At 42.5% G+C, this 23,619-nt stretch overlaps 1 protein-coding gene across 1 annotated transcript in view; it reads left to right on the forward strand.

Moving 5' to 3' along the window:
• COLEC12 (collectin subfamily member 12) overlaps nucleotides 1-1,940 on the forward strand; it is a 186,864-nt gene extending 184,924 nt beyond the window's left edge. Inside the window, exon 10 of the mRNA XM_080686174.1 lies at nucleotides 519-1,940. Coding sequence (XP_080542300.1) covers nucleotides 519-538 — 20 coding nt within the window. The 3' untranslated portion in view covers nucleotides 539-1,940. The remainder of the gene's footprint in view (nucleotides 1-518) is intronic.
• The last annotated feature ends 21,679 nt before the right edge of the window (nucleotides 1,941-23,619 follow it).

Genomic DNA, 23,619 nt, shown 5'->3' on the forward strand with positions numbered 1-23,619 from the left:
CTCATACAACTCTAGCAAAAAATGTATCCTACTTAAAAATGGCAGATGATCTGAATAGATACTTTCCCAAAGACATACAGATGGCCAACAGGCGCATTAAAAGATGCTCAACATCAGTAACCATCAGGGAAATGCAAATCAAAACCACAATAACACCTCATACCTATTAGAATGGTCATTAAAAAAGAAGTAAGTGTTAGAGAAGAACACAAATATCTACACAGGAGACTACAGCAGAGAGTGACAAGCTACCCATGTTTGCTTGTTTCCCTTGTTTGGTCATTTGGGATTTGAGTTGGGGCTACACTTCCCCAGAATAGGCTCCTTCAAAATGAATCTTACATTTTACTTCACCTGAGTAAGAACTGCTAGGCATTTCTTTGAAAAAATAAACATTATTAAATGATGTATTTTGGAATCTTTCCTATAAAAAAAACACATGTTCTTTTAAATTGTGCATTAATGTTATTCTTTAAAAAAAACAAAAACTAACACCCACCCTTTTCCCTCTCTTTTAGTACTATCATCTTCATTATAATGGACTGTGATAATAACATGAGCAAATTTTCGGACAGTTCTCAAAGGCAAAGGATACTTCCTTCTGATTGTATCACCTGCTCACCAGATTGGAAAAAGCACTGAAAACCAATTCCTAAAAAAATTGACAGCTAATGTTCTTTACCATTTGCCATTACTCAAGGACTTTGGAACTAAAATGTTCCCTCAGTATGAGATATTGATTTTCAGTATGCAAATGGACTGAATCACATAGATTTATCAGCCAGTAACTGTACAGTGTATGCAAATCGTATCTTCCAAAACATGGAATGCTCCGATTATAAAAAGATTATCGTTGGTTGTTGAGCTCTAGGAAGAACTTAAACATATACTGTGTAAACAGTACCTGACATTTCTAAAATCCCAAATGTAGGAAAAATATGCAGACATAGAGATATATAGGCCAACTCTTAATAATATGAAATGTACTTAAAGAGCTTTTAAAACTGTATTTTTGTACAAAATATGTGCCTTTTTACAATTTTTCCCCTTTTTTTTGTCAATGCCATTTTACCAATATAATACATGGAGCCAAAGAAAACAATATGGTACTAATAAAAACTCATAGGGTTTCTTGTCAGATTTAATTTTACCCAATGGCAAAGAATTTTTTAGTTGTGGTTTTTAAAAAACAAATATGTGTGTGTACATATATATTTTTAAACATTATCATTTCCTCAGAGGAGTCAATCGTGAAATATCTAGAAATACCCTTACAGATTTTGCTAGTTAAGCCTGAGCACATACATGGCTCAGTCAAGTGGGCTGTGCATTGAGCCCATCACCAACCAACACCCTTGCTGTGTGCCTGGCCAAGCCCAGAGCTTAACTCAGGATGTGCCTCTCCTCATTTTGGTGGGGCCGGGGGTGGCGGAGTGGCGTCTGTTGGGAAGAGTAGAGCACCTGAATCTGGCTATCTAGAAGATCCTGATTTATGGCTGAGGTATGAATTTACTTGGTTTTAGATCCATACCGGAGCTGATACCGACTGTCAAGAATGCATGGCATCACATCAGCCAAAGGCAGAGATGGCTAGAAAGATGGGGACAGCTATGTGCTACCTGGAAAGTTTGTTTTAAGTCAGGTTCTAAAAATTACATACTTCCAAGGCACATGCATGATGAATGCAAGAATAAACTTTTGGCCACTTTGAACTTTTGCAAAGAACCTTTCCTCTGAGCCTATTTTTCGTCTACTCCTTGATTTGCCATTGAAAAGTCTAACATGAACTGTGCTTATTTTAAGCACCAGATATAACCGATGCTCAAAGGTAAGATTCCCATCCAACAGATTCCCTCTCCTCCCCTCCCCAAGCCCCCCAGGCAGTGCTGCTACCCATTCCAAATACTATGGTAAAAGAATAAAGACAATTTGACTTTCACATCTGCTGCTCCTGGACTGTGTTGCCTTGCTCCTGGTCACCATTCATGCTGTCTCTGCAGCACAGGAACGGCCATCTCCTCAGTATCTTTATGCCCTGCTGTCCTGTGCATGTGGCCTGGTCAGGCTGGCAGGACCAACCATCGTCTGGGCCCTGCATCACAGAGCAGGTACCCTGGACTCTGGTATCGCTTCAGGCTCAAGACCTTTATAGACTAAATTCAACCCTCTTTTTCATCAGAAGCAACTTGAAATTAAATGTCTGATGCTATCATCAGAAAAGAATAGTGCTAGCTCTAGCACTATCCCAGCCCTAATGACTTATCGAGTGTTTATCATTTGTCTGCCACTGTATGGAGAGCTTCAATCAGATGATCTCAAGTCATCCTCCCAGCAGCCCTATGAAGAAGGACTTCCTACATTCCCCATTTTACAGAGGAAGGAGGGGCTCAGGGAGGTGATATGATTTGCTGGGTCACCATCACCAAGGAGGGGCTCAGGGAGGTGATATGATTTGCTGGGTCACCATCACCAAGGAGGGGCTCAGGGAGGTGATATGATTTGCTGGGTCACCATCACCAAGGAGGGGCTCAGGGAGGTGATATGATTTGCTGGGTCACCATCACCAAGGAGGGGCTCAGGGAGGTGATATGATTTGCTGGGTCACCATCACCAAGGAGGGGCTCAGGGAGGTGATATGATTTGCTGGGTCACCATCACCAAGGAGGGGCTCAGGGAGGTGATATGATTTGCTGGGTCACCATCACCAAGGAGGGGCTCAGGGAGGTGATATGATTTGCTGGGTCACCATCACCAAGGAGTGATGCAGGGTTCAGACTTGAGCTTTGAAAATCTCCTAATTTTCTTTAAGTACCAGGGTCCTTCTTAATATGCACTCTGAGTAAAATCAGATGAATATCGCACATATAAGAAGCCTCGTGTATGTTACTCCTTTGGATATTCAGCTATTTACACTTCAGGTTTCTATTCACCTACTCACAACTCATACTCTTTGGGGAAGAAAGCTTTGGTAAATATGAGGTTTTCAAGCATTTGACTTGCTACATGTTATGAGCAGATGGAAAACATTTTTCTTTTTATTTTATTGTTTAAGGTATTACAAATAGTAGTACATATGTCTCATTTTTTTGAATGCACAACTTGGGGGGGGGAGGGGCATGGGCCGTTTTTTTCCTCTTCAATAACCAATGTTCATCAGCTCTTCCCCTATCCTTCCAATTTGTAGTAGAGTTTAAGCTAAAGCAGACAACCAAATAGCAATAGCTGCTCCCATTAAAAAAAAACCAACAAACAAAAAAACCCACAGATGTTTAAAAACTCTGTAAATCAGGTACCAATACCAAGCATGTGTATTTTGCCTCCGATCACAAAGCTGATCTCTTCTTAAAAAGTAAGCATGTTAACTCATTTATGACTCACACAAAAATATTATTAGTTTAAATATATTTATTACTTTCACATACATTATCTTTTCTAACCTTGGTGCAAACCTATAGTCCTTACCCTAGAAAATGAGGGAACGGAGGTTAAGATTTGCCTGTTGCTCACATTGCTGTCACAGCCGTTTTCAAAAATTCAAATCCGATCAGGTTCCCCATTCTTATATCCCCAAATCGAAGTCCATCTACCCTTTACTTCCAGCTTACAATCTTCCAAAGGATCTGAGTTACTTGCAGGACATCCATGCAGGGGCCTTAATGCCCTTGGTGACCAGGTTCTCAGCCACACCTCTCACCTTTCTCCCAGCTGCAACTCCATTTGCCCTCACCAAGCACCAGAACAGCCTTACAACCCACCTGCACTTTCCTCCATGCTTTTTTTTTTTTTTAGTAAACAAATTTTGTATTCATTTTAATTAGGTTTTCAGCTGCATTTGTCTTTGGAGGCTTTTAAAAAGAAAACCGAATTAGGTCCACTTCAATGTCTACCTGCAATGATGTCTGTCTTGATTTTCCATTCTGCAGCTTTCTTTCGAATATGTTCTCTCGTTGAGGATTTGTGTCCATGCTCTTTCTTACCCCATACTTTACCTGGATTTCCTTTCCTACCCTTTTTACCTGGAAAGTACCTCCTTTAAGACTGAGTTCAAGCATGACTTCTTGCCTGAATCTTTTCTCAACAAAAACACCCTACAGGTAGAGCTGGTTCCTTCTTCCAGGCCAAATGCTATGTACAAGTGCTCTAGGCAATATGAAAGAAAACTCTGTACTGCATTAGAAAATCTACAGGTTAGCTGAGAAGCCTAAAAATTACTGAATTAAGAAGAAAGGTGAATGTAACCAGTCAATTATGAAACATTAAGATAACTGAAGAATGAGAGAAGTTAGACAGGAGAAATGAAGGAATATATGTTGATATTAGTTGGTTATTTCATAGCCAACATATTGAATGTGTGTATAATATACATATTACTCCATCAAAATGAATGGAAGATTGAGTGAAAAGATTCAGGTGGTAGAACAGATTTCAATCTATTGACCAGCATATAGCCAAGTCAGGGAAAAGCTCTAGAAATCGTTTCTAAATGGCAGTGGAATAGAATACCTCTTTTCTTCCTGTTATACTCAACAGATTTAGAAGTACAGGCAAACTTTTCAAGCTTTTTAACAAGATGTTTCTTTGTACAATAGCAACATTTTCCTGGGAAGAATCCCTTAATGGCATGGCATTATATCCCTTTTATAAATCATAAAGCAGATGTTGAAAAGTTTTTGATCCACCTATTCATCCTTTTTCCTTTCTTAGATATCCTTGTTCAAATAAGCACATATCACCTCATAGTCAAAAATCCAGAGAAAAACAGGTTTTCGGAAAACCTATGTTGCTTTGCCAGAGGCAGAGCCCTTGGTTTTCAAATTTTCAATGAATGAGCTTATGAATGAACTATCTCGGTCCAGCCCTGCCTGCCATGGCCAGGATTGTGTCCCAGTCTCCAGCCTTCCTCCAAGGACTTATTAGCCCTAAATCTGCAAAGCAGGGATAACTCATGCAACTGAGGCAGGAGTCAGTTGCCAGTGAGGAGACTCCTACCAACAGCTCATCCAAAGAGGTCACTAAGTGGGCTTAGCCAAAGGGTCTCCATTTAGTCCTCTTGGCCAGGAATGGAGAATTGTCCTTTGGCCAGTCTTCCAAGCTTTGGTGCCAGGGTTTGCTGTATTCTTTAATCATTGCTCTTTGCCGTGACCTGTAAAATCATGCCTGAAAGCTGAAGGGAATTATAAGATTCTTAAAATCAATGGCTGTGCCCTGGAGCAAAGGAGCTAGGCCAGGCCCCACGTAACCAAGCACAAAGTGCTGTGTAGTAGTTATGAGAGCACCTACTATGGGTTAGGAACATGACATATTCTATCTCCAATCCCTATGTAAAGAAACTGAAAACCAGACAACTTAAGTAATTTTTCCAAGAACTGAGATTTGAACCCATGGCCACCTAGCTCCCACTGCGCCATGTTGTCTTCTATGCTCCAACAGTGACCTTCCTGTCGGCCTGAGCTTCTTGCATTGTACTTATTTCTTTGTCACAAGAAATTGGCCGAGTCACCAAGATTACCTCTTTCCTAACAGAATCAGGGAGCTAATGGAGGAATACCAATTTGCATACTTTAGATAAAATGACTAACCCCTTAGTTGTCAATGAGCAAAGAGGCCAAAGTCAACTTGGTGCCCGATGCCACAGAAGTCCAAAGAGATACAGTTTGCAGAAACAACCTAGATTCTAGAGATGCTAGACTTCACAATTTTCTGATATAACTAGAGGCCCCGTGCACAAATTCGTGCAACAGTGGGGTCCCTCGGTCTGGCCTGTGGGATTTGGCCGAAACCGGCTCTCCGACATCCCCCAAGGGGTCCCGGATTGTGAGAGCGTGCAAGCCAGGCCAAAGGACCCCACCGGTGCACGATCAGGGCCTGGGAGGGACACGGGAGGTTGGCCAGCCAGGGAGGGACCACAGGAGGGCTCCAGGGCATGTCTTGCCCGTCTCACTCAATCCAAATCGGTCGGACCTCAGCAGCAAGCTAACCTACTGGTCAAAGCCTCTGCTCCCTGATGGTCAGTGCATGTCATAGCGACTGGTTGACTGTCTGCCCCCTGGTGGTCAGTGCATGTCATAGTGAGCAGTTGAGTGGCCTTAGCATATCATTAGCATATTGCACTTTGATTGGTTCAACCGACAACTGGACAACCAGACACTTAGCATATTAGGCTTTTATTATATAGGATTAGTGTCAAATAAGAGATGGGCTTTGGAGCCAAATTTTCTTATTTTCTTCGAATTCGTACCTTCCTCCACCCAGGTATCTTATGTCATGTAAAGTACCGTATATCCTTGCTGACATTCTACTCTTTAGAACCTTCCTCTACTGCACACCCAGAATAAAATGCTGCAAGGACACACCACTCCTGGGGAGCTCCTCACAATCAGCAATACCTCAGTGGTACATCCAGCCCCAGGATCAGGACTTCTGAGCATGCATGGACAGAGCGCAGCCCTGTCAGAGGTAACCCATGAGCCCCTCATCCAAAAAACTGTCTTCATTCTTATCTTACTGGGCTTCTCTACAGCATTTGAAACTGCTGAAACTGAAAACTCCTTTCGCCACTCCAGTGTTTGTTTTGGAATCAGGTAGACCTAGAGCCGACCCAGCTAGGAGCCCCGCATCCTCTACTCTCTCCAGTGTGATATTGGGCCAACTGGTCAACCTCTCAGGACCTCGGTTTCCTCATAGGTGAGGATGCACAGATGATACTTTGGAGATGCTATCCAAGATTTCTCCTTCTGATTCCTTGTGCCCTTTCCCTTGCCTTCATCGTTCAGACAATGAAACAAACAGAATTCTAAACTGATCTGTATTGAATGTGATCTTAAGCTTTTCTAATATTTATCTCTAGGGGAAAAAATGAGCAAACTAAACAAAAGCAGTTTTCCATAAACACTGTTCTTAGGGGAAAGGCAAATATGCTGAAATCAAAGAAATAACTGCTCACCTGTGAGTTTTAAAATTAGGCTTTTTTGGAGCCTAGAATGGACACAATATATTGAAAACAAAGCAATTTTTTTTTTTGCTGCAGCAGGCAGGGGGCTTGAGAGAGAAAAATGTTTGAGAGACACAATGTTGAACTCCTAAGGGACTAGGATCTAGACCAGTGGCTCCCAACATGGGGGCAATTTGATTTTTAAGGGAGACATTTTGAGAATGAATTATTAACAGTGAATTTTTTGTATTTCTTATGGTTCTAGGGGCCTCATATACTATATATATATGTTGTGGCATATTTATGCATTTTTCTCTATTATATGTTTTGAAATTTTATTTGCTATTTTTTCATATAATTTCATATTATTACTAGAGACCTGGTGCATGAAATTTGTGCACAAGTATGGTCCCTAGGCCTGGCCAGCGATCAGGACCGATCGGGGCCTTCGGGCTACCGGCCGGGGCCTTCATTCGTTCCGTGCCGCCCCCTAGTGTTCAGCAGTCAAACTCCCGGTCGGCTGAACTCCCGAGGGGACAATTTGCATATTAGCCTTTTATTATATAGCATTATTTTTTTTAACAATTTCTTAGTGATTTCTTCCTCAGTACTTCTTCAACTGTCCTTTCTTTTATTTTTCTCTTTCATGGATGCTATGTTCTTTGGAAGCTTGTTTAGACCAAGTTAATGGCCTTTTAGGTTTCCTCCATGTGAATAGGAGTTCACTTTTTGAATAATAACTATATGTCACGAGGGAGGGCGGCATCAGGATTTTAGAGTTGCTTAGGTGGGGCATGGCCAAAAAAAGGTTGGGAACCACTGACCTAGACCAGTGGTCAGCAAACTGTGGCTCATGAGCCACATGCGGCTCTTTGGCCCCTTGAGTGTGGCTCTTCCACAAAATACCATGGCCTGGGCAAGTCTATTTTGAAGAAGTGGCATTAGAAGAAGTTTAAGTTTAAAAAATTTGGCTCTTAAAAGAAATTTCATCGTTGTACTGTTGATATTTGGCTCTTTTGACTAATGAGTTTGCCAACTACTGACCTAGACAATTCTGTAGAGTTTATACTATAAGCTGAAAAATGTAAGATGATATAAACAGATTTTTTTTCTGCTTATAAAAAGACAAAGATGAATTCATTGACTGTGGGAAAAAGGGACAGCAGGGCTATAGCCAACATTTAGGTCCCAAAGAAGTACCCCTTCCATTGATCAAAAACCTTGGGCAGAAGGTTGGGAACCACTGACCTAGACCAGTGGTCAGCAAACTGTGGCTCGTGAGCCACATGCGGCTCTTTGGCCCCTTGAGTGTGGCTCTTCCACAAAATACCACGGCCTGGGCAAGTCTATTTTGAAGAAATCCCAGATAATCTTACAGGGTATCCAGGGCCAAAGAGACCATTGCCTGGCTTAGAGAATTCAAGTCTTATGAAGAAGACTCATGTCCAGCTTGGCCCCAGAGGAGCAGCCTAACAATGGCTGAGGGAACTTCCTGGTCAGGTGACCCTCAGGGCAGCTTCATAGAACCATAAGCAAAAGGTTCCCGAGCTCCTGGACAAACAGGTAAGTGACTGAGCAGGAGCCATAGTCCCAGAGCAGCCAGGGTGTGAAACAAGGAGGAGGAGGGTATGATCCTCACAGAAATGACAGGAAACCATGAGGACCATGAGGACTAGAAAAGACAAACTTCTACTCAGGAAAATGCCGCAAGGACGGAAGCCGGTGTCCACCTCTCCCCTCAAGACGGTATTTAAGCCAATGACCCAGAAACTTAGCTCACCTCCAGAGACAAGGCGTGAAGGAGAGGAGTGGGGGGAAAGTTGCTTTCATTGGGTTTAAAACTGTACTAGCTACATTTAAGTCCAGAAGTAACTGAGCTACCTTGAGTTGACAAAATTTAACTTTCTACTCTCTATGGAAATTGGCATGTCCTGACTATGGAAGAAACGTACATATATGGAAAGCTGAATATTCTAACTACAGAATTTAAATTTGCCAAATGTAAAATGGGTGTGCTAATACCTATCTCATAGAATTACTGCCAGTTTTAAGTGAGTCCAATACGAAAAGCACCTAAGCACAGTGTCTGGCTCATAAGATGCAGGGAAAGATCTGAAGCCTTTTTCCTTCCTGCTTCTCTCTGGTTCAGCTCAGGATATAACAGGGTTTTGGTCATCCCAGACAATCATATGCCCCAGTTTTATGTATAGACAAAAGTGGTAGGTAGTTCCTACAGAAGCAGGGTTGGCTCCACCCACGGAGAAGATGGGACCCCATGTAGAAAGCGGGGAACTAGTTGTGTTTTTTAAAAAGCTGGGCTGTTAAGTAACTCAACCCACCTAGGGACTTTGAGTCTATGAGTCAAGACTCTCAGGGAATTACTTAATGTCCTCTCCAGCACTGTATTTGGAAGAGATTTCAGGAGGAAGGGAGCAGGGAGTGGTTTATGTTTTTCCATGCTTATTCTAGACAAGAAGTCAGCATACTTACAGCCTGTGAGCCACATACAGTCCACTGTCTGTTTTTATAAAGTTTTATTGAAACACAGCTGTGCTCATTGGTTTATGTGCTGTCTGTGGCTGCTTTTGAACTACAAGGGCAGAGATGAAAATATTTACTATCTGTTTCTTTACAGAAATTTGCCAAACCCTGTACTAGACAGTAATAACTTATCCTTCTATAGTACTTAGAAAGCATGTCATACATATAATTTCATTTATTTCAGAAAAACATCTCAATGGATGAGTATATTTCATCAGTCACAGTATCACAGTGTCACTATGTTTCCTACTTTACAAAATGAAGAAGCTGAGGCTCAAGGTGTTAACGGACTTGGCACTGAATAGCAGAAGGGTCCTCAAACCCAGCGCTGTTTCCATCCCACTGTCCCTCCACTCTCCCTACAAGAACAATGTCCTTAATGTGACCCAATAGAAGTCTGAAGGGCACACAGAATCATCTTGAGGAGCTTTAAAAGCAAGGTCATACTTTCAACAACCTCGCTTGTAAGAGGTCTCCAATAATAGCACCACTCATCAGAAATGTTCCCCTGGGGCTACCCTTAGAAGCAGGTGTTGCTCAGTGGTTGAGCACTGACCCATGAACCAGGAGGTCACAGTTTGATTCCGGTCAGGGCACATGCCCGCTTTGGGGCTTCGATCCCCAGTAGTGGACGTGCAGGAGGTAGACTATCAATGATTCTCTCGCATCATTGATGTTTCTATTCCTCTCTCCCTCTCCCTTTTGCTCTCTGAAATCAATAAAAACATATCTTTTTAAAAAGTGCTCACCCAATCCAAGGCCACATGAAGGTCCATGCCAATGGATATAAGGTTGGTGGCCATGACCTTGAGGTCATGCAACGTGTCTCAAGCTGCAAAAGAATATACTTACTTATATCACCCCAGAGACATGTTATAAAAATAGCATGTCAAGGTATAGTTGTCAAAAGGTTAAAAACATAATTCTCATAGAAATATATAGTGGGCACATGTTATTAATGAAGAAACTAGCAGGATAGAAAAACTGGTTCAAAGAAGTACTCAAGTCATGAATATATATATATAGTCAGTAAAAAAAAAAAAAAAAAGTTGCTGGCATGAATGTTTATAGCAGCTTTATTCATAATTCCCAAAACTGAAAGCAACAAAGATGTCCTTCAGCAAGTGAATGGATAAACTGTGGTACATCCATGCATGGAATATTATTCAGTGACAAAAGAAATGCGCTATAATACTGTTTGAAACTATAATGGCAGATACATGACATTACACATTTGTCAAAACCCTTATACACTTATATGCATAGCTCATGGACACAGACAGTAGGGTGGTGAAGGCCTGTGGGGATAGGGGCTGGATGGAGGGGGGTAAAGTGGAGAAAATGAGAGACATCTATAATACTGTCAACAATAAAATGTATATATATATATATATACATTTATATATATATATAAATGTATATATATGAAAAAAATTATATATATATATATATATATATATATATATATGAAAAAATTTGTACCTTTGTGTGGTGATGGACGTTAACTAGGCTTATGGTGGTGATCAATTTGCAATGTACACAAATAATCAAATCATTATGTTGTACATCTGAAACAAATATATGTCAATATCTCAGTTAAAATGTTTTTTTAAATAATGCTGAGCAAAATAAGCCAGACACAAAAGAGCACATGCTGAATGATTCCATTTATATAATGTTAGAAAATAGGCAAAACTAATCTGCGATGTTCGAAGCCAGAATAATGGTAACTCTAGGGTGGGGGAAGTAGCAACTGGAAGGGGATATAAGGAGGGCTTCTGATGCCTCTTAATGTCCTGTTTATCTATCTGGGTATTAGTTATAAGGATGTGTTCACTGTAAGAATTAATTAAACCATATGATTAATGATTTGTGTACTTTATATAGGTGTGTTACACTTTAATAAAAAATATTACATGAGTTAAAAAAAAAACAACAACCACAACATCCATAGAACTTTACAGCACAGAGTGAATGTTAATGTGTGCAAAATTTTAAAAAGTCATTTATAAGATTGACAGGTCCAGGAAGGAAGGAAAACTATGATGTGAGAATCTGTATTATTAATGTACTAGAGGCCCAGTGCATGAATTTGTGCATGGGTGGGGTCCCTCGGCCTGGCCAGCGATCAGGGCCAATCAGGGAGGGGGGGGGGACCTGTGGGTGGAGGGACCGCGGGAAGTTGGCCCCAGTAGCAAGCTAACCAATGGCCGATTCCGTGAGAAATCGGGCTCCCTCCTACCTCCTGTCTGGGTCCAAGGTGCAGGTGAACCAGATTTGGGACTGTCAGGGCCCCAGCAGCAAGGTTTGGGTCAGTGTGCATCATAGCTACTGGCCAGTCGTCTGGTCACTCGGTCATAATGGTCGCTTAGGCTGTTATATATATGGATGGAGCAACCTCACTGAAGAGGGAAGGGGAAGGGTGCTGGCCTAAGTAGCTTTGGAAATTACTGGAATCTGCATGACTGAAGGCAAAGGAATCGAACTGCACTCTAGCAGATAATGTGGGTTCCCATCAGGGCACAGATTAACAATTCTGATACTACTCAGCATATATCCTGGAACTGAATAAGTAAGTGGGTGGTGGCTGGTGGGATACAAGCTTCTCACTCTTGAAGAGAGGATTTATAGTTAAGAAAGGGGAGGAGGCCAGAATGATCCAGGTGAGTAGAATTGGTAAGAACTTATATTTATCTTAATACTAGAGGCTCAGTGCATGAAATTCGTGCATGGGGGGGGGTGTCTCTCAGCCTAGCCTGCACCCTCTCGCAATCCGCAACCCCTCGGGGGATGTCTGACTGCCAGTTCAGTTGGACATCCCTCTCACAATCCGGGACCACTGGCTCCTAACCACTCACCTGCCTGATCACCCCTAACCACTCACCTGCCTGCCTGATTTCCCCTAACCACTCGCCTGCCTGCCTGATCACCCCTAACCACTCACCTGCCTGCCTGATTTCCCCTAACCACTCGCCAGCCTGCCTGATCGCCCCAAACTGCTCGCCTGCCTGACTCAATGCCCCTAACCACTCGCTTGCCTGCCTCATCACCCCTAACCCCTCTGCCTGCCTGCTTGATCACCCCTAACCCCTCGCCTGCCTGCCTGATCACCCCTAACCACCTCTGCCTTGGTCCTTGCCCCCGCAGTTTCATCTGGAAGGACATCTGGAATGACTTCTGGAAGGTTGTTCGGCTGGCCAGTCTAATTAGCATATTACGCTTTTATTATTATAGATGGTTACAGATGGTTATATATAGAACTATTCAAAGACATGTGTACACACACAGGGGTTAATATATGCACATGAATTTCTGTGCTCTCATCTGAGAGGGCCTAAGAGAAATAACACCCAACTAGAAACAAATATACCCAGTATGCAGTATCCAGGAATCCATACAAATATGATACAAATAAGTGACTGAATTAGTAAGTGGAGAGAAAAGACAAATCTCCCGAGAAGAAGTCCAAATAATTTATGTGGCTCCTCCACCTCCAAGGAGGGGGAGCAAAACTCCTTAGGAATGGATTATATACCGTGACTTCCTCTCAAAGACAACAGAGTGGAAAGGGAGAAGGAAAAAAGTAAGTTTATAGTAGAAAAACCTGACAAATGCTGCCTCAGCCAGGTGATCAAGGCCAATATTAGTAGTCATAACATGTACCCTCTTGATATGATGTAATGAAAATAGGACTTCACTTCTATGGTCTTTTCCCCAAAAGCCCATTAAGCCAGTTTAATAATGCAGAAAACATTGGACGCACTCCCTTAGAGGGACATCTACAAAATATCTGACCAGTACTCTCAAAGCTATCACGGTCATCAAAAACAAAGAAAAACTGCCACAGCCAAGGGGAGCATAGGAGACCTGACCATTACATGTAATGTGGTATTTATTCTGGATGGGATCCTGGGACAGAAAAAGGACATTAGGTCAAAACTAGGGGACTGTGAATAAAATATGGACTTTGGGTAATAATAATGTATCAATACTGGTTCACTAATTATAAAACATGTACCATATTAATGTAAAATGTAAAAAATAAGGGAAAGTCGGTGTAAGGTATCAGGGAATCAATCCTCTGTACTATCTTCTCAATTTTTCCATAAATTTAAAGTTCTAAAAAACAAAGTATTAAAAAAAGCTTGCTAGATTAGATATAAAACTATACTACAGAACAATAAGGGCCACGACCTTTGGAATTATCTCTTTGGCCAGACAGGAATCATATGTCCCTCTGCTCAATAAAAATAATTAGCAGCTTATCAATTATCTTAACATCTATCTTGACAGAGTGTGAGCCATAATCAACAAAGTTTCATTCCCCTAGAGCAGTGGTCGACAAACCGTGGCTTGCGAGCCACATGCAGCTCTTTGGCCCCTTGAGTGTGGCTCTTCCACAAAATACCATGGCCTGGGCGAGTCTATTTTGAATAAGTGGTGTTAGAAGAAGTTTAAGTTTAAAAAATTTGGCTCTCAAAAGAAATTTTAATCGTTGTACTGTTGATATTTGGCTCTGTTGACTAATGAGTTTGCCGACCACTGCCCTAGAGGATGGCCCTTAGATGGGTTTGTTGGCTTCAATGTGATAGGATAACATCTGCATGGATATACAGTCATCCCCTTAACTGGTTTCCAACTTTTGGATAATTTTATCTTAACAGACATGACCCGTAACTCTTATATTGTTTTCTTCACAGAAATCATCACCACTAGATAGATCCATGGTACTTAACATATAAGACTGTGGCATCTTATAAACCCATCACTAACAAGCCACCAAATATTGATCAAGTTATAAATCCTATGTAATAAAAGGCTAATATGCAAATAGACTGAAAGGTAGAACAACCGAATAACTGGTCGCTATGTGTGCTGACCACCAGGGGGCATGTGCGGAACATGGCTGGCGTCGGCTATGGCGGGATGGTGGATCAGGTGAGCGAGGGTGCCAGACCAAGGCGGGGCACTGGTCACTGTCATCAGGGAGAGCCTCTGGTGGTTACTGAGAATTATTTGCTCCCGCGCGCCACAGTCCCACCCGGCACTTGCACTTGCTGCTGGCACCAGCCCCGCTCTACACCCACTGCTGGCACCCGGCGCTGGCCCTGACTGCTCGGCGCTATTAGTGGGTGCGAGTGGTGGCTGCCGGCCCTGATCACTTCTCAGGGCTTCCCCACCTCCTCTTGCTCCTAAGGGGTGATCAGGGCCGGCAGCCATCTCTCGCACTTGCTGCCAGCAACAGCCCTGCTCACACCCACTGCTGGCACCTGCTCACACCCACTGCTGGCACCGGAGCTGCTGCTCACACCTGCAGCCAGCGCCAGAGCCACTGCTCACACCTGCTGCCAGTGCCCGGCACTGGTCCCAATTGTTCGGTGCCGTCAGCAGGTGCAAGCAGCAGCTGCCGGCTCTGATCGCCCCTGAGGGCTTCTCCACCTCCACCTCCCCCTCCCCCTGCTCCTGAGGGGCAATTGGGGCAGCAGCCGCCACTCACACCCACTGACGGCACCAGCCCAAATCGCTCCGCGGCAGGAGTGGGGCTGCCAGCAGATGGGACCAGGGGCTGTGGCAGGAGGGGCTGGGCGGGGGCGCAGAGGATGGGCTGAGACCTGCTTCTGTGCCCACTGAAGCCTCGCGACCTGCAGTTCCTTTCAAGGTGCACGAATTCGTGCACCGGGCCCCTGGTAAATTTCATATTTGGCACAACTAGCTTACAGAAATGTTCAAAAGATGAAACAGAGGTGAGAAGGTAGTAATAATAATGTAAAGCTATGTACAACTTACTGTAAGGGAGTAAAATGTCTACTTTTATTGGGCCAATAAATATAACTTTTATGCTAATTTAAACATGTAAGTGAAAGGCCAGGGCAGTGATAAGGTATTCTCAAACAAAACATTGGCATGAAAAGCTGTTGGGTGAATGAGGCAATTACCATGCATGCTTTCCTAGAAATCACAAAAAAAGTGTTCAATTCTAACAGTGATCACGTGAAATTTATTGCTTGCTTTTTTAACTGCTGTTTTGAGTATTTCAATCTCTTCAAGTAGGTCACAAAAATGTTAGCACACAAGAATGGACTGGAGACTTAAGAGTTTAAAGTCATTGAGCCAGACTGTCAAAATGTCAAAGCTAAGAGAAAGCAAAAAGATGGGACCAGAGTGAAAGACTGATAGATTTTTTTTTTAATATATTTTATTGATTTTTTACAGAGAGGAAGGAAGAGGGATAGAGAGTTAGAAACATCGATGAGAGAGAAACATCGATCAACTGCCTCTTGCACACCTCCTACTGGGGATGTGCCCGCAACCAAGTTACGTGCCCTTGACCGGAATCGAACCTGGGACCCTTCAGTCTGCAGGCTGACGCTCTATGCACTGAGCCAAACCGGTTTTGGCAAGACTGATAGATTTCTGACCCTATATGAAAAGTCTCTATTTCACACGATTAGGCAAAAGGCAAAAAAACACACACAAAAAAACAAAACACGCACCACACAAAACAAAAACCCAATTCTGTTCTGGGCCCATCCATGCCTGTGATTACACTTGAAGAAGATAGCTCCTATGTCGGAGAATTCATCTCCCACCAGCTGATCCCAGAAGAGAGAAAAGAAGGGACAGACAAGCCCTGGTCAGTAGGGCTCAGTTGGTTGGAGCATGATCTTGTACATCAAAAGTTGGCAGGTTCGCCTTAGCCAGTTCGGCTCAATGGATAGAGTGTCATCCCTCAGACTAAAGGGTCCTGGGTTCGATTCTAGTCAAGGGTACCTCAGTTGCAGGCCCAATCCCCAGCCCTGGTTGGGGCACGTGCAGGAGGCAACCAAGCAATGTGTCTCTCTGATGTGTCTCTCTCACATTGATGTTTCTTTTTCTCTGTCTCTCCCCTCCTTTCCACTCTAAAATTCAGTGGAAAAATATCCTCGGGTGAGAATTAAAAAACATGGCAGGTTTGATCCCTGGTCAGGGCATGTTTGGGAGGCAACTGACTAATGTTCCTCTCTCACATTGATGTCTTTCTCTCCCCTCCTCTCTCTAAAAATCAATTTTTTAAAATATTTTTTAAAAAGAAGGGTGGAAGAAAAGCTCTTTTCCCCCCTACCTGAGCCTTAGACCACTGTCAACACTGTAATTATATTACCCTTGCTGTTTATTTTGGTAATTTGCTGGGGTAAGGTACATGGGATAATTTAAAAACTAAATTCATTCAGTCACTTGCCAAAACATTCAACTGGCTTATGTGTGGACCAGTCAAGTGTGAAAGTCACATGGCATCCAAATTGTAGCCATGTGTGACTTGGCATTTTATTTGGGGGAAAGAAAATGGTTAAGCCTTAAGCGATTATATTTCTCTCTGTCGCTCTCACTCTGAGGGAGTAATGAGTTCCTGCTGGTGACACAGTGGCTTGGGAGGCAAGCAGCGAGGTGGTTTGGTGCTCTTCCAAAACTGTGTGAGGGACAGTTAGTGAACTTTGCTGAAACAGGGGCTGGGAGTGCCACGTGTTAACATACAGACTTGCCCCTGAGAGTCCTAAGCCCTTCTCAAACAGCTGGAGCACCTTTACTACAGAGCACAGCTCTACATTCATATATTCATTAACGACTCCTATAGTCAACCACATAGGGCCTCCCTACTAGGTTCCAGATCCTGTGCCAGGTGCTGGGGATCTTTCTTGAGTTCCTTGGAAAGCAGTTCCCAAGATAAGGTTTTCATTTCCCTCCTCCATCACCCAATCTAGATTTCACTCACCCTTGGCCAGTACTCCAGGCAGCCGAGGCTGCCTGCCTGATGGGCTGACCCAGAACCTCAGCCCTGAGTCCTTAGCTGTCTTGGCCTTATCAAGCCATGGCTGTTGAAGGGGCCCATTTACCATTATCCCTGGCATGGAAGCACCAAGAGACACCAGGAGATGCCCAAGTGAGTCCTCTAGGCTCCAGTTCACTCTTCCATGCTTTCATTATGTAGAGCAACCCTACTTCTTGTGGTAATTATGGTCAATTTTGTCCACTAATGTAGTTCTCCCACTAACATGAAAAGCCTAAAATGATCTGGCAATAGTCACAGCTTCAAGTTCAATGACTGCCTGGTGTTTCCCTCATAGGAACCAGGACCTTTAATATGACAGAACCTAGAGCTGCAAGCTTGAGAAGCAGTGATTGTGAGAAGTTCCATACTAACTTCTACCCCTTGGTTCCTATATTGGGGATATAGCAGCACAGCCACTGATTCCGTGCACATACTCACACTGGAGGACAGCACCCTAACACTAAAGGTTATTGCCCCAAGGCTCGCACCCTAGCTGAGCCTTCAATAGTCTTTCCACTGTCCCTTTAAACTAGCTACTTCTGGGTGATCCGGTATCTGGTGAGACCAGTGGCTCTCATGTTCATGTGCCCACTGCCACAATGTTGGGCAGGATGCCACTTCAATAGGTCAGGAATTCTGTGAGCCTTTGGATAGTGGGTACTAACAGGTCTGTGGTCAGGGCAGGTATCAATTTTGGTGAGGACAAAGTGAAATTGAAATCACTCTGCCACCAAGTGGGTGGTCTGGTTTCCTCAAAGCTCATCATTAGCTGTCCACATTCACAAGATTTGACATCTTGTCTACCTCATTGTTGAGCGCTTCCTTTGCAGTGCAAGTTCTCTGGTGGGCATTAATATAAGATACACAAACTTTGTGCCCCCAACCACAAGTTCATCATCATGCCACTTCCCCAGGTTACCTTATCACAGACCTTCCAATCTGGTTCCTTGTGAGCTCTTACCAAGCAGCCAAGCCATTCACCCTTGTCCCAGAATTCATATCAATCTCTATCTCAGGCCACTTTTCCCTCTTTATAAAGTGAGCCACCAATTACACTGTTTGCATCTCTGTCCACTGAAAGAATTACTTTAATTCTGTCAAGGGCACTCTGAGAGGAGCTATCATATGGCAGCTGTCCGTTTCCAGCCAGCACCATGATTCCGTGATCTTTCTCTTCCACTGTGCTGGTAAATGGATGGTAGGTGGCTATTTAACTTTCCTGCTGCAATAAGTTCAGGGCAAAGATGTGTTATAAGTGAGGATCTTTGGCACTTAAGTCTGTGTTTTTCCTGGACAACTCTCCCTGCCAAACCAGAGGGGAATGCATGCCCAGTGGGTGGTCACTACTACTGTAGCAACAGGCCAGAACATGACACCCTCTGCAGAGCAGATCAGAAAAATATCTGTGTGCCAGACCCCACTCTGCCCACTTTTGGGGGGCATACTTTAGGCTGCGGCTATTATTACCAGCTTGAATGCCATTGCTAGGGAAAAAACCACAATTTGGTTTAAGCCAATCCTGGCTCCCAAATTGTGTTCCAGCCCTCTGAGAGATTGGCATTCCTAGGAGAATAGAAAAGTTAAGAAATCTGCAAGAGGTCTGCCTTGTGTTGATCTTTTTCAGGGATTTATAAGTTGCTGGATGCTTGGAAGTATTGAGTGACTAATTTCCCTTCCTTTTTTCTAAAAGCTCACATGGCAAGCATTTATTTCTTGAAAACATGCCAAAAGGATAATTTTTGTCAGAGTTGAAATATTATTTTAAAGTGTAAAATAAAGTGCCGATAGCAAATATTATCAATGTAGGCACTTGAATCTACATACAGCAACTTCAGAAGTATCGCCTTCTTTTGGTTTCAGGGTTTGAGAATGAGAGAGAGAGAGAGAGAGAGAGAGAGAGAGAGAGAGAGAGAGAGGAGAGAGGAAGAATTTCCAAATGTTTCCGAAGTGTTTATTTTTCTCTGAGATTCAGGTTTGCTTACTGGATGAGAACGGTCAATCCAGGACAGTTGGCAGCTCCAGGTAAAAATGTGCCTATGATTTGTTTTTAGTTGTGTTATTATACCTTTCAAACGAAGGTTGCAGATTGGCAGTGCCCTGGAGAAGGGAGTGAACTGGGTAGCACCCACACCTCCCTTTAGGGAGGCCTCCACCCGAGCCTGGAGCAGGGCCACCCTGGAATGGACCCGCTACCCTGTGCTACCCCGAGTCAGAGCAGCACCCTCAGCACCCGTCTTCACTAGAGCCTCCTCTGGATAGGCCTGTCTAGGGGCAGGTACAGATTTGCTAAATGGTGTTTGTATGTGTCCTAGGAAGTACCTTTGTCAAATCCATAATTTAGGTTGTTAGAATGGTGATAAAACAGTATGGGAACCACTACCTGTTTTTACCATTTAGTGAAGGTGCAGGCCTTTTGTTCCAGAAAAGTGCTGATCAAAAGTAAGGTATTCTGGCCCTAACCAGTTTGGCTCAGTGGATAGAGCGTCGGCCTGCAGACTGAAAGGTCCCAGGTTCGATTCTGGTCAAGGGCATGTACCTTGGTGTGGTCACATCCCCAGTGGGAGGTGTGTAGGAGGCAGCTGATCGATGTTCCTCTCTCATCGATGTTTCTAGCTCTCTATCCCTCTCGCTTCCTCTCTGTAAAAAATCAATAAAATATATTAAAACAAAAAAACAAAAGTAAGGTATTCTAAGAAGTAGTGTGTAGTTAACCTGAAATTTTAAAAAAAATATTTCCAAAAGTAACAATAAATTATATTTCAAGAGAAATGGTTAAGTGCCTTGTGTATTATGAAACTCCTTTGATTAGTAAGTCCCATTATTTACGGACTGTTGGAAGACCGACCTCTCACTGTACAAAGTGCCAATTGATCATTTGGGAAAGGAAGCCAAGGGTCAGGAAGAGCTTTTTACGATACTAATGCATAAAGACACAAAGCATGACCCAGATATGAACAGGGGCAGCACATTTAGCAGATGCCATTCATGGCTGAGCTGAGAAGGCTGCTGCTTGGGAGTTCTAACAACAAAGAAAATAATGGAGAATGCGTTGGGGGAAACACTGCCCAGGGTGAAACAATGGGAGACAAGGAGGATATGGGAGAAGTATGGCTCCAGAAAAAAAAAGAAAAAGAAAAACAGGATGCATAAAGGTTCCATTTTTCTAGCTTCTACCCTCCCCTCCCCATCCTGAAAATTTGAATACAACTAGACAACATAGTTGACTACAAAAATCCACTCTTTTCATTATGGTTATAGTTATAAGAGAATATATTAATTTGGATAATACTAGCTGCTAATAATAAACAGCCCCTCAAAAAAGTACATACTTGCTGAAAGACCATAGAAATTTATCTTTCCCATAATTCAGTGTGAGGCTCTCTTCCACAAGGCAAGGAGGAAACCCAGACTCCATCTGTTTTGTAGCTGTGTCATTTCCTAGGGCCTTGTCATCTTCTGCATCAAAACACTGAAGGGGGGAGAAGTATAGAGAGGGCACAACTGCCTCTTAAAAACTCCAAAGTGACATGTAAAATACTACTCACAAATCACTGGCTAGAAAAATCATGGGCATAGTTACAGTCTATGCCTACCTATAAGGGTGCAAGAAAGGTCGTCTCCCTCTGCGCCCAAGAAAAAGAAGAAATGGATTTTTTGGTGAATGGCTAGCCATCTACTTGAAAGCAGATAAATGCTTTATTCATCTTTGCATGAGTGTCCCTGATGTGCATGGCAGGTTTGTGGTAAGTAAACATTAGTGAAATAAATGAATGTTGGAGTGACTACGGATATCATACTACTACTACTACTACTAACTTATTGAGAGCTTACTATGTGCACCTTCCTAAGTTATTTACACATAATATCTTATTTAACCCTAAAAGTTTTGTGTACTTTTACAGATGAGGAAACTGAGGCACAGAGATTAAGCAACTTACTGAAAGTCATTTATCTGTTAGGTGGCAAAGCTGGATTTGGAATTCAGATGCTTCATTCTTTCCACTATGTTTTGCTAACTCCCAGAGTGTAACTTTTAATCACAACTTTTATTCATGCACACAAGAAGCCAGCTTTTAGAATTTTGCAACCCAAAGTTTAGCAAAGTATAGTGTAACTCAAATTGGAATCCAGAATGGGGTTCATTGAGATCACTAGGACAATTTTAAGTTTCCACTTTAATGATAACCTTTAAAAAAAATGCTGAAGCTTAGACAGTATGCAAATTTATGTATGGAAAAAAACCCATTATATAATTCTCTATAACTAAACTTAGTTTCTAACTTGGAGTCTACGATTCTACCAGGAGGACAATCTCAGATTCCTAGCTCCCTCACCCCACATCTCCAGGGTTTTGTCACAATTCCATGGCCTTTCACAGAGCCCCAAAACCAAAGCATGGGGGGTTCTGTGGGAGGAAGTCCTAACAAATAGCTATGGAGATGTGCCCCCTTCTCCCTCCCACATCCAACCCCCCTGTGCCCTCCCCCCCAAATTTCATGCCACTGCCTCCCACTGGCCAAATCCAAGCAGAAGCCAAAAGGCATGAGACTGGATGATGCAATTCATATAACCATCCTCCGAGGGCACAGATCAGGATTGAGAAAAATGAAGAGTATAAATGGAAGATAAGCAGCACATTGAGAAAAAGAAAGTCAGAAACGGCTTTCATCTGGAGGCTTAGGGAACAGAAATCAAAAAAGCTTGCAAACAATCTCTGCTTTTCTGTCCAATCAGATCTCTCCCATAAGGTCACAGGCCTAGAGCCCAAGAACCTGCTTGAATTGTCTGGGTAGGAGGAAAGGGTAAGGCTGGAGAGGGCCAACACAGGGAGAAATCAATGAACAATATCTGGAAATACTATGTCAGCAATTTTGAATCATCTGAACGACCACCTTACAAGCTGTTATTGCCACAAAATTTCAGGGCCTACATTTACATTTAAAAATGTATTAACCCCAAGCATTTATTTGTTCATTAACTCCTACATTCAATAAACATTTATTGAGCACCTACCATGTGCCAGATAATGTTCTAGACACGAAGAACACAACAGTGAAAAAGGCAAAGGGCCCACCTTCAAGGAGTAGACATTCTAGTAATATAATTCCTTTTTACTACTATGGGCTAATGAACAGAGGCAGGATTTCATAATAAAATAATCATTTGGGCCAAGAAAAGTCTAAATTGTTTCACAATGGGCTGTACAAATCTAGGATTTTCACAGTAGTTCAAAGAGAAAAGAATAATGTGGAAATGAAATCATCACATAGCAGTTAGAAATACCAAAGTAAAAAGGATCAATACTGTACTTACACTTTCTCAATTTTATTTCAACAAAGTCATACTAATTGTCCATTATTAATGTTGAGGATTTAACCTGTGTATTTGCTTTTAGTTCTATAGTTATATAAATATCATAAAGCATGCTTATATCATACATCTAGTTTTATGCTTGTTCACTTAAGAAACATTAAAATAATTTTAGTCAACACAAGGGGTCTGTGTCAGACTTGATGCTATTCAAATCTCAGCTTCCCCACTTACTAGCAGGTTATTTAATCTCTATCGTTCTTGATCTCTGCCTCTATGAAATAATGAAAATACTAACACATCTTAGGGACTGTACCAGGAACTAAATGAGATAATGTGAAAGATTGTCTGGCACTTAGCATATGCTTAGAATATGCTAAGTCCCTTCCTTTTCTCATAACATTTAGAGAATGGGTGATAAAAAGAAAATATTTAAAATGGGAAACTAACAAAGCCATATCTTTAAAGAACTCCTTCCTCTCAAGAAAACAGAGCCATAATTTAGCCTGGAAATTTCCAGAGTCTCAACAACTAAAAAACTGTTCAAAATGCAAATAAAAAAGAGGAAGAAACCATAGCTAAATCAGGCGGCAATGCTCGCCCTGGCTGGGTGGCTCAGTTGGTTGGAGCATTGTCCTGTACACCAAAAGACTGCAGACTCGATTCCTGCTCAGGGCAAATACCTGCACTGTAGGTTCAATTCCCAGTCAGGTAGCATGTGGGAGGCAATCAATTGATATTTCTCCTCCCTCCCTCCCTCTTCCTTCCTTCCTCTCCCAAAAATCATTAAAAAACATGTCTTTGGGTGAGGATTTAAAAAGAAAAAAAAAATCATTCTACAAATCTAAGTGGATAGTCTAGCTCCCAGTTTGAGAAAGAAATAAAATGTTGAAGTTATAATCTCCAAAATTTCTGTTCCCACATAGCATGCTCAAACAGCAATAAGCTACTTTAAGAAAAGAATGTTATGAAGAGTGTTGCTTCTCTATTATTTGCCCATCCTGAATACCCCAATCCTCCCTACAGTGGT

Source organism: Plecotus auritus (genome assembly GCF_963455305.1).
Source record: "Plecotus auritus genome assembly, chromosome: 8".
Taxonomy (NCBI): domain Eukaryota; kingdom Metazoa; phylum Chordata; class Mammalia; order Chiroptera; family Vespertilionidae; genus Plecotus; species Plecotus auritus.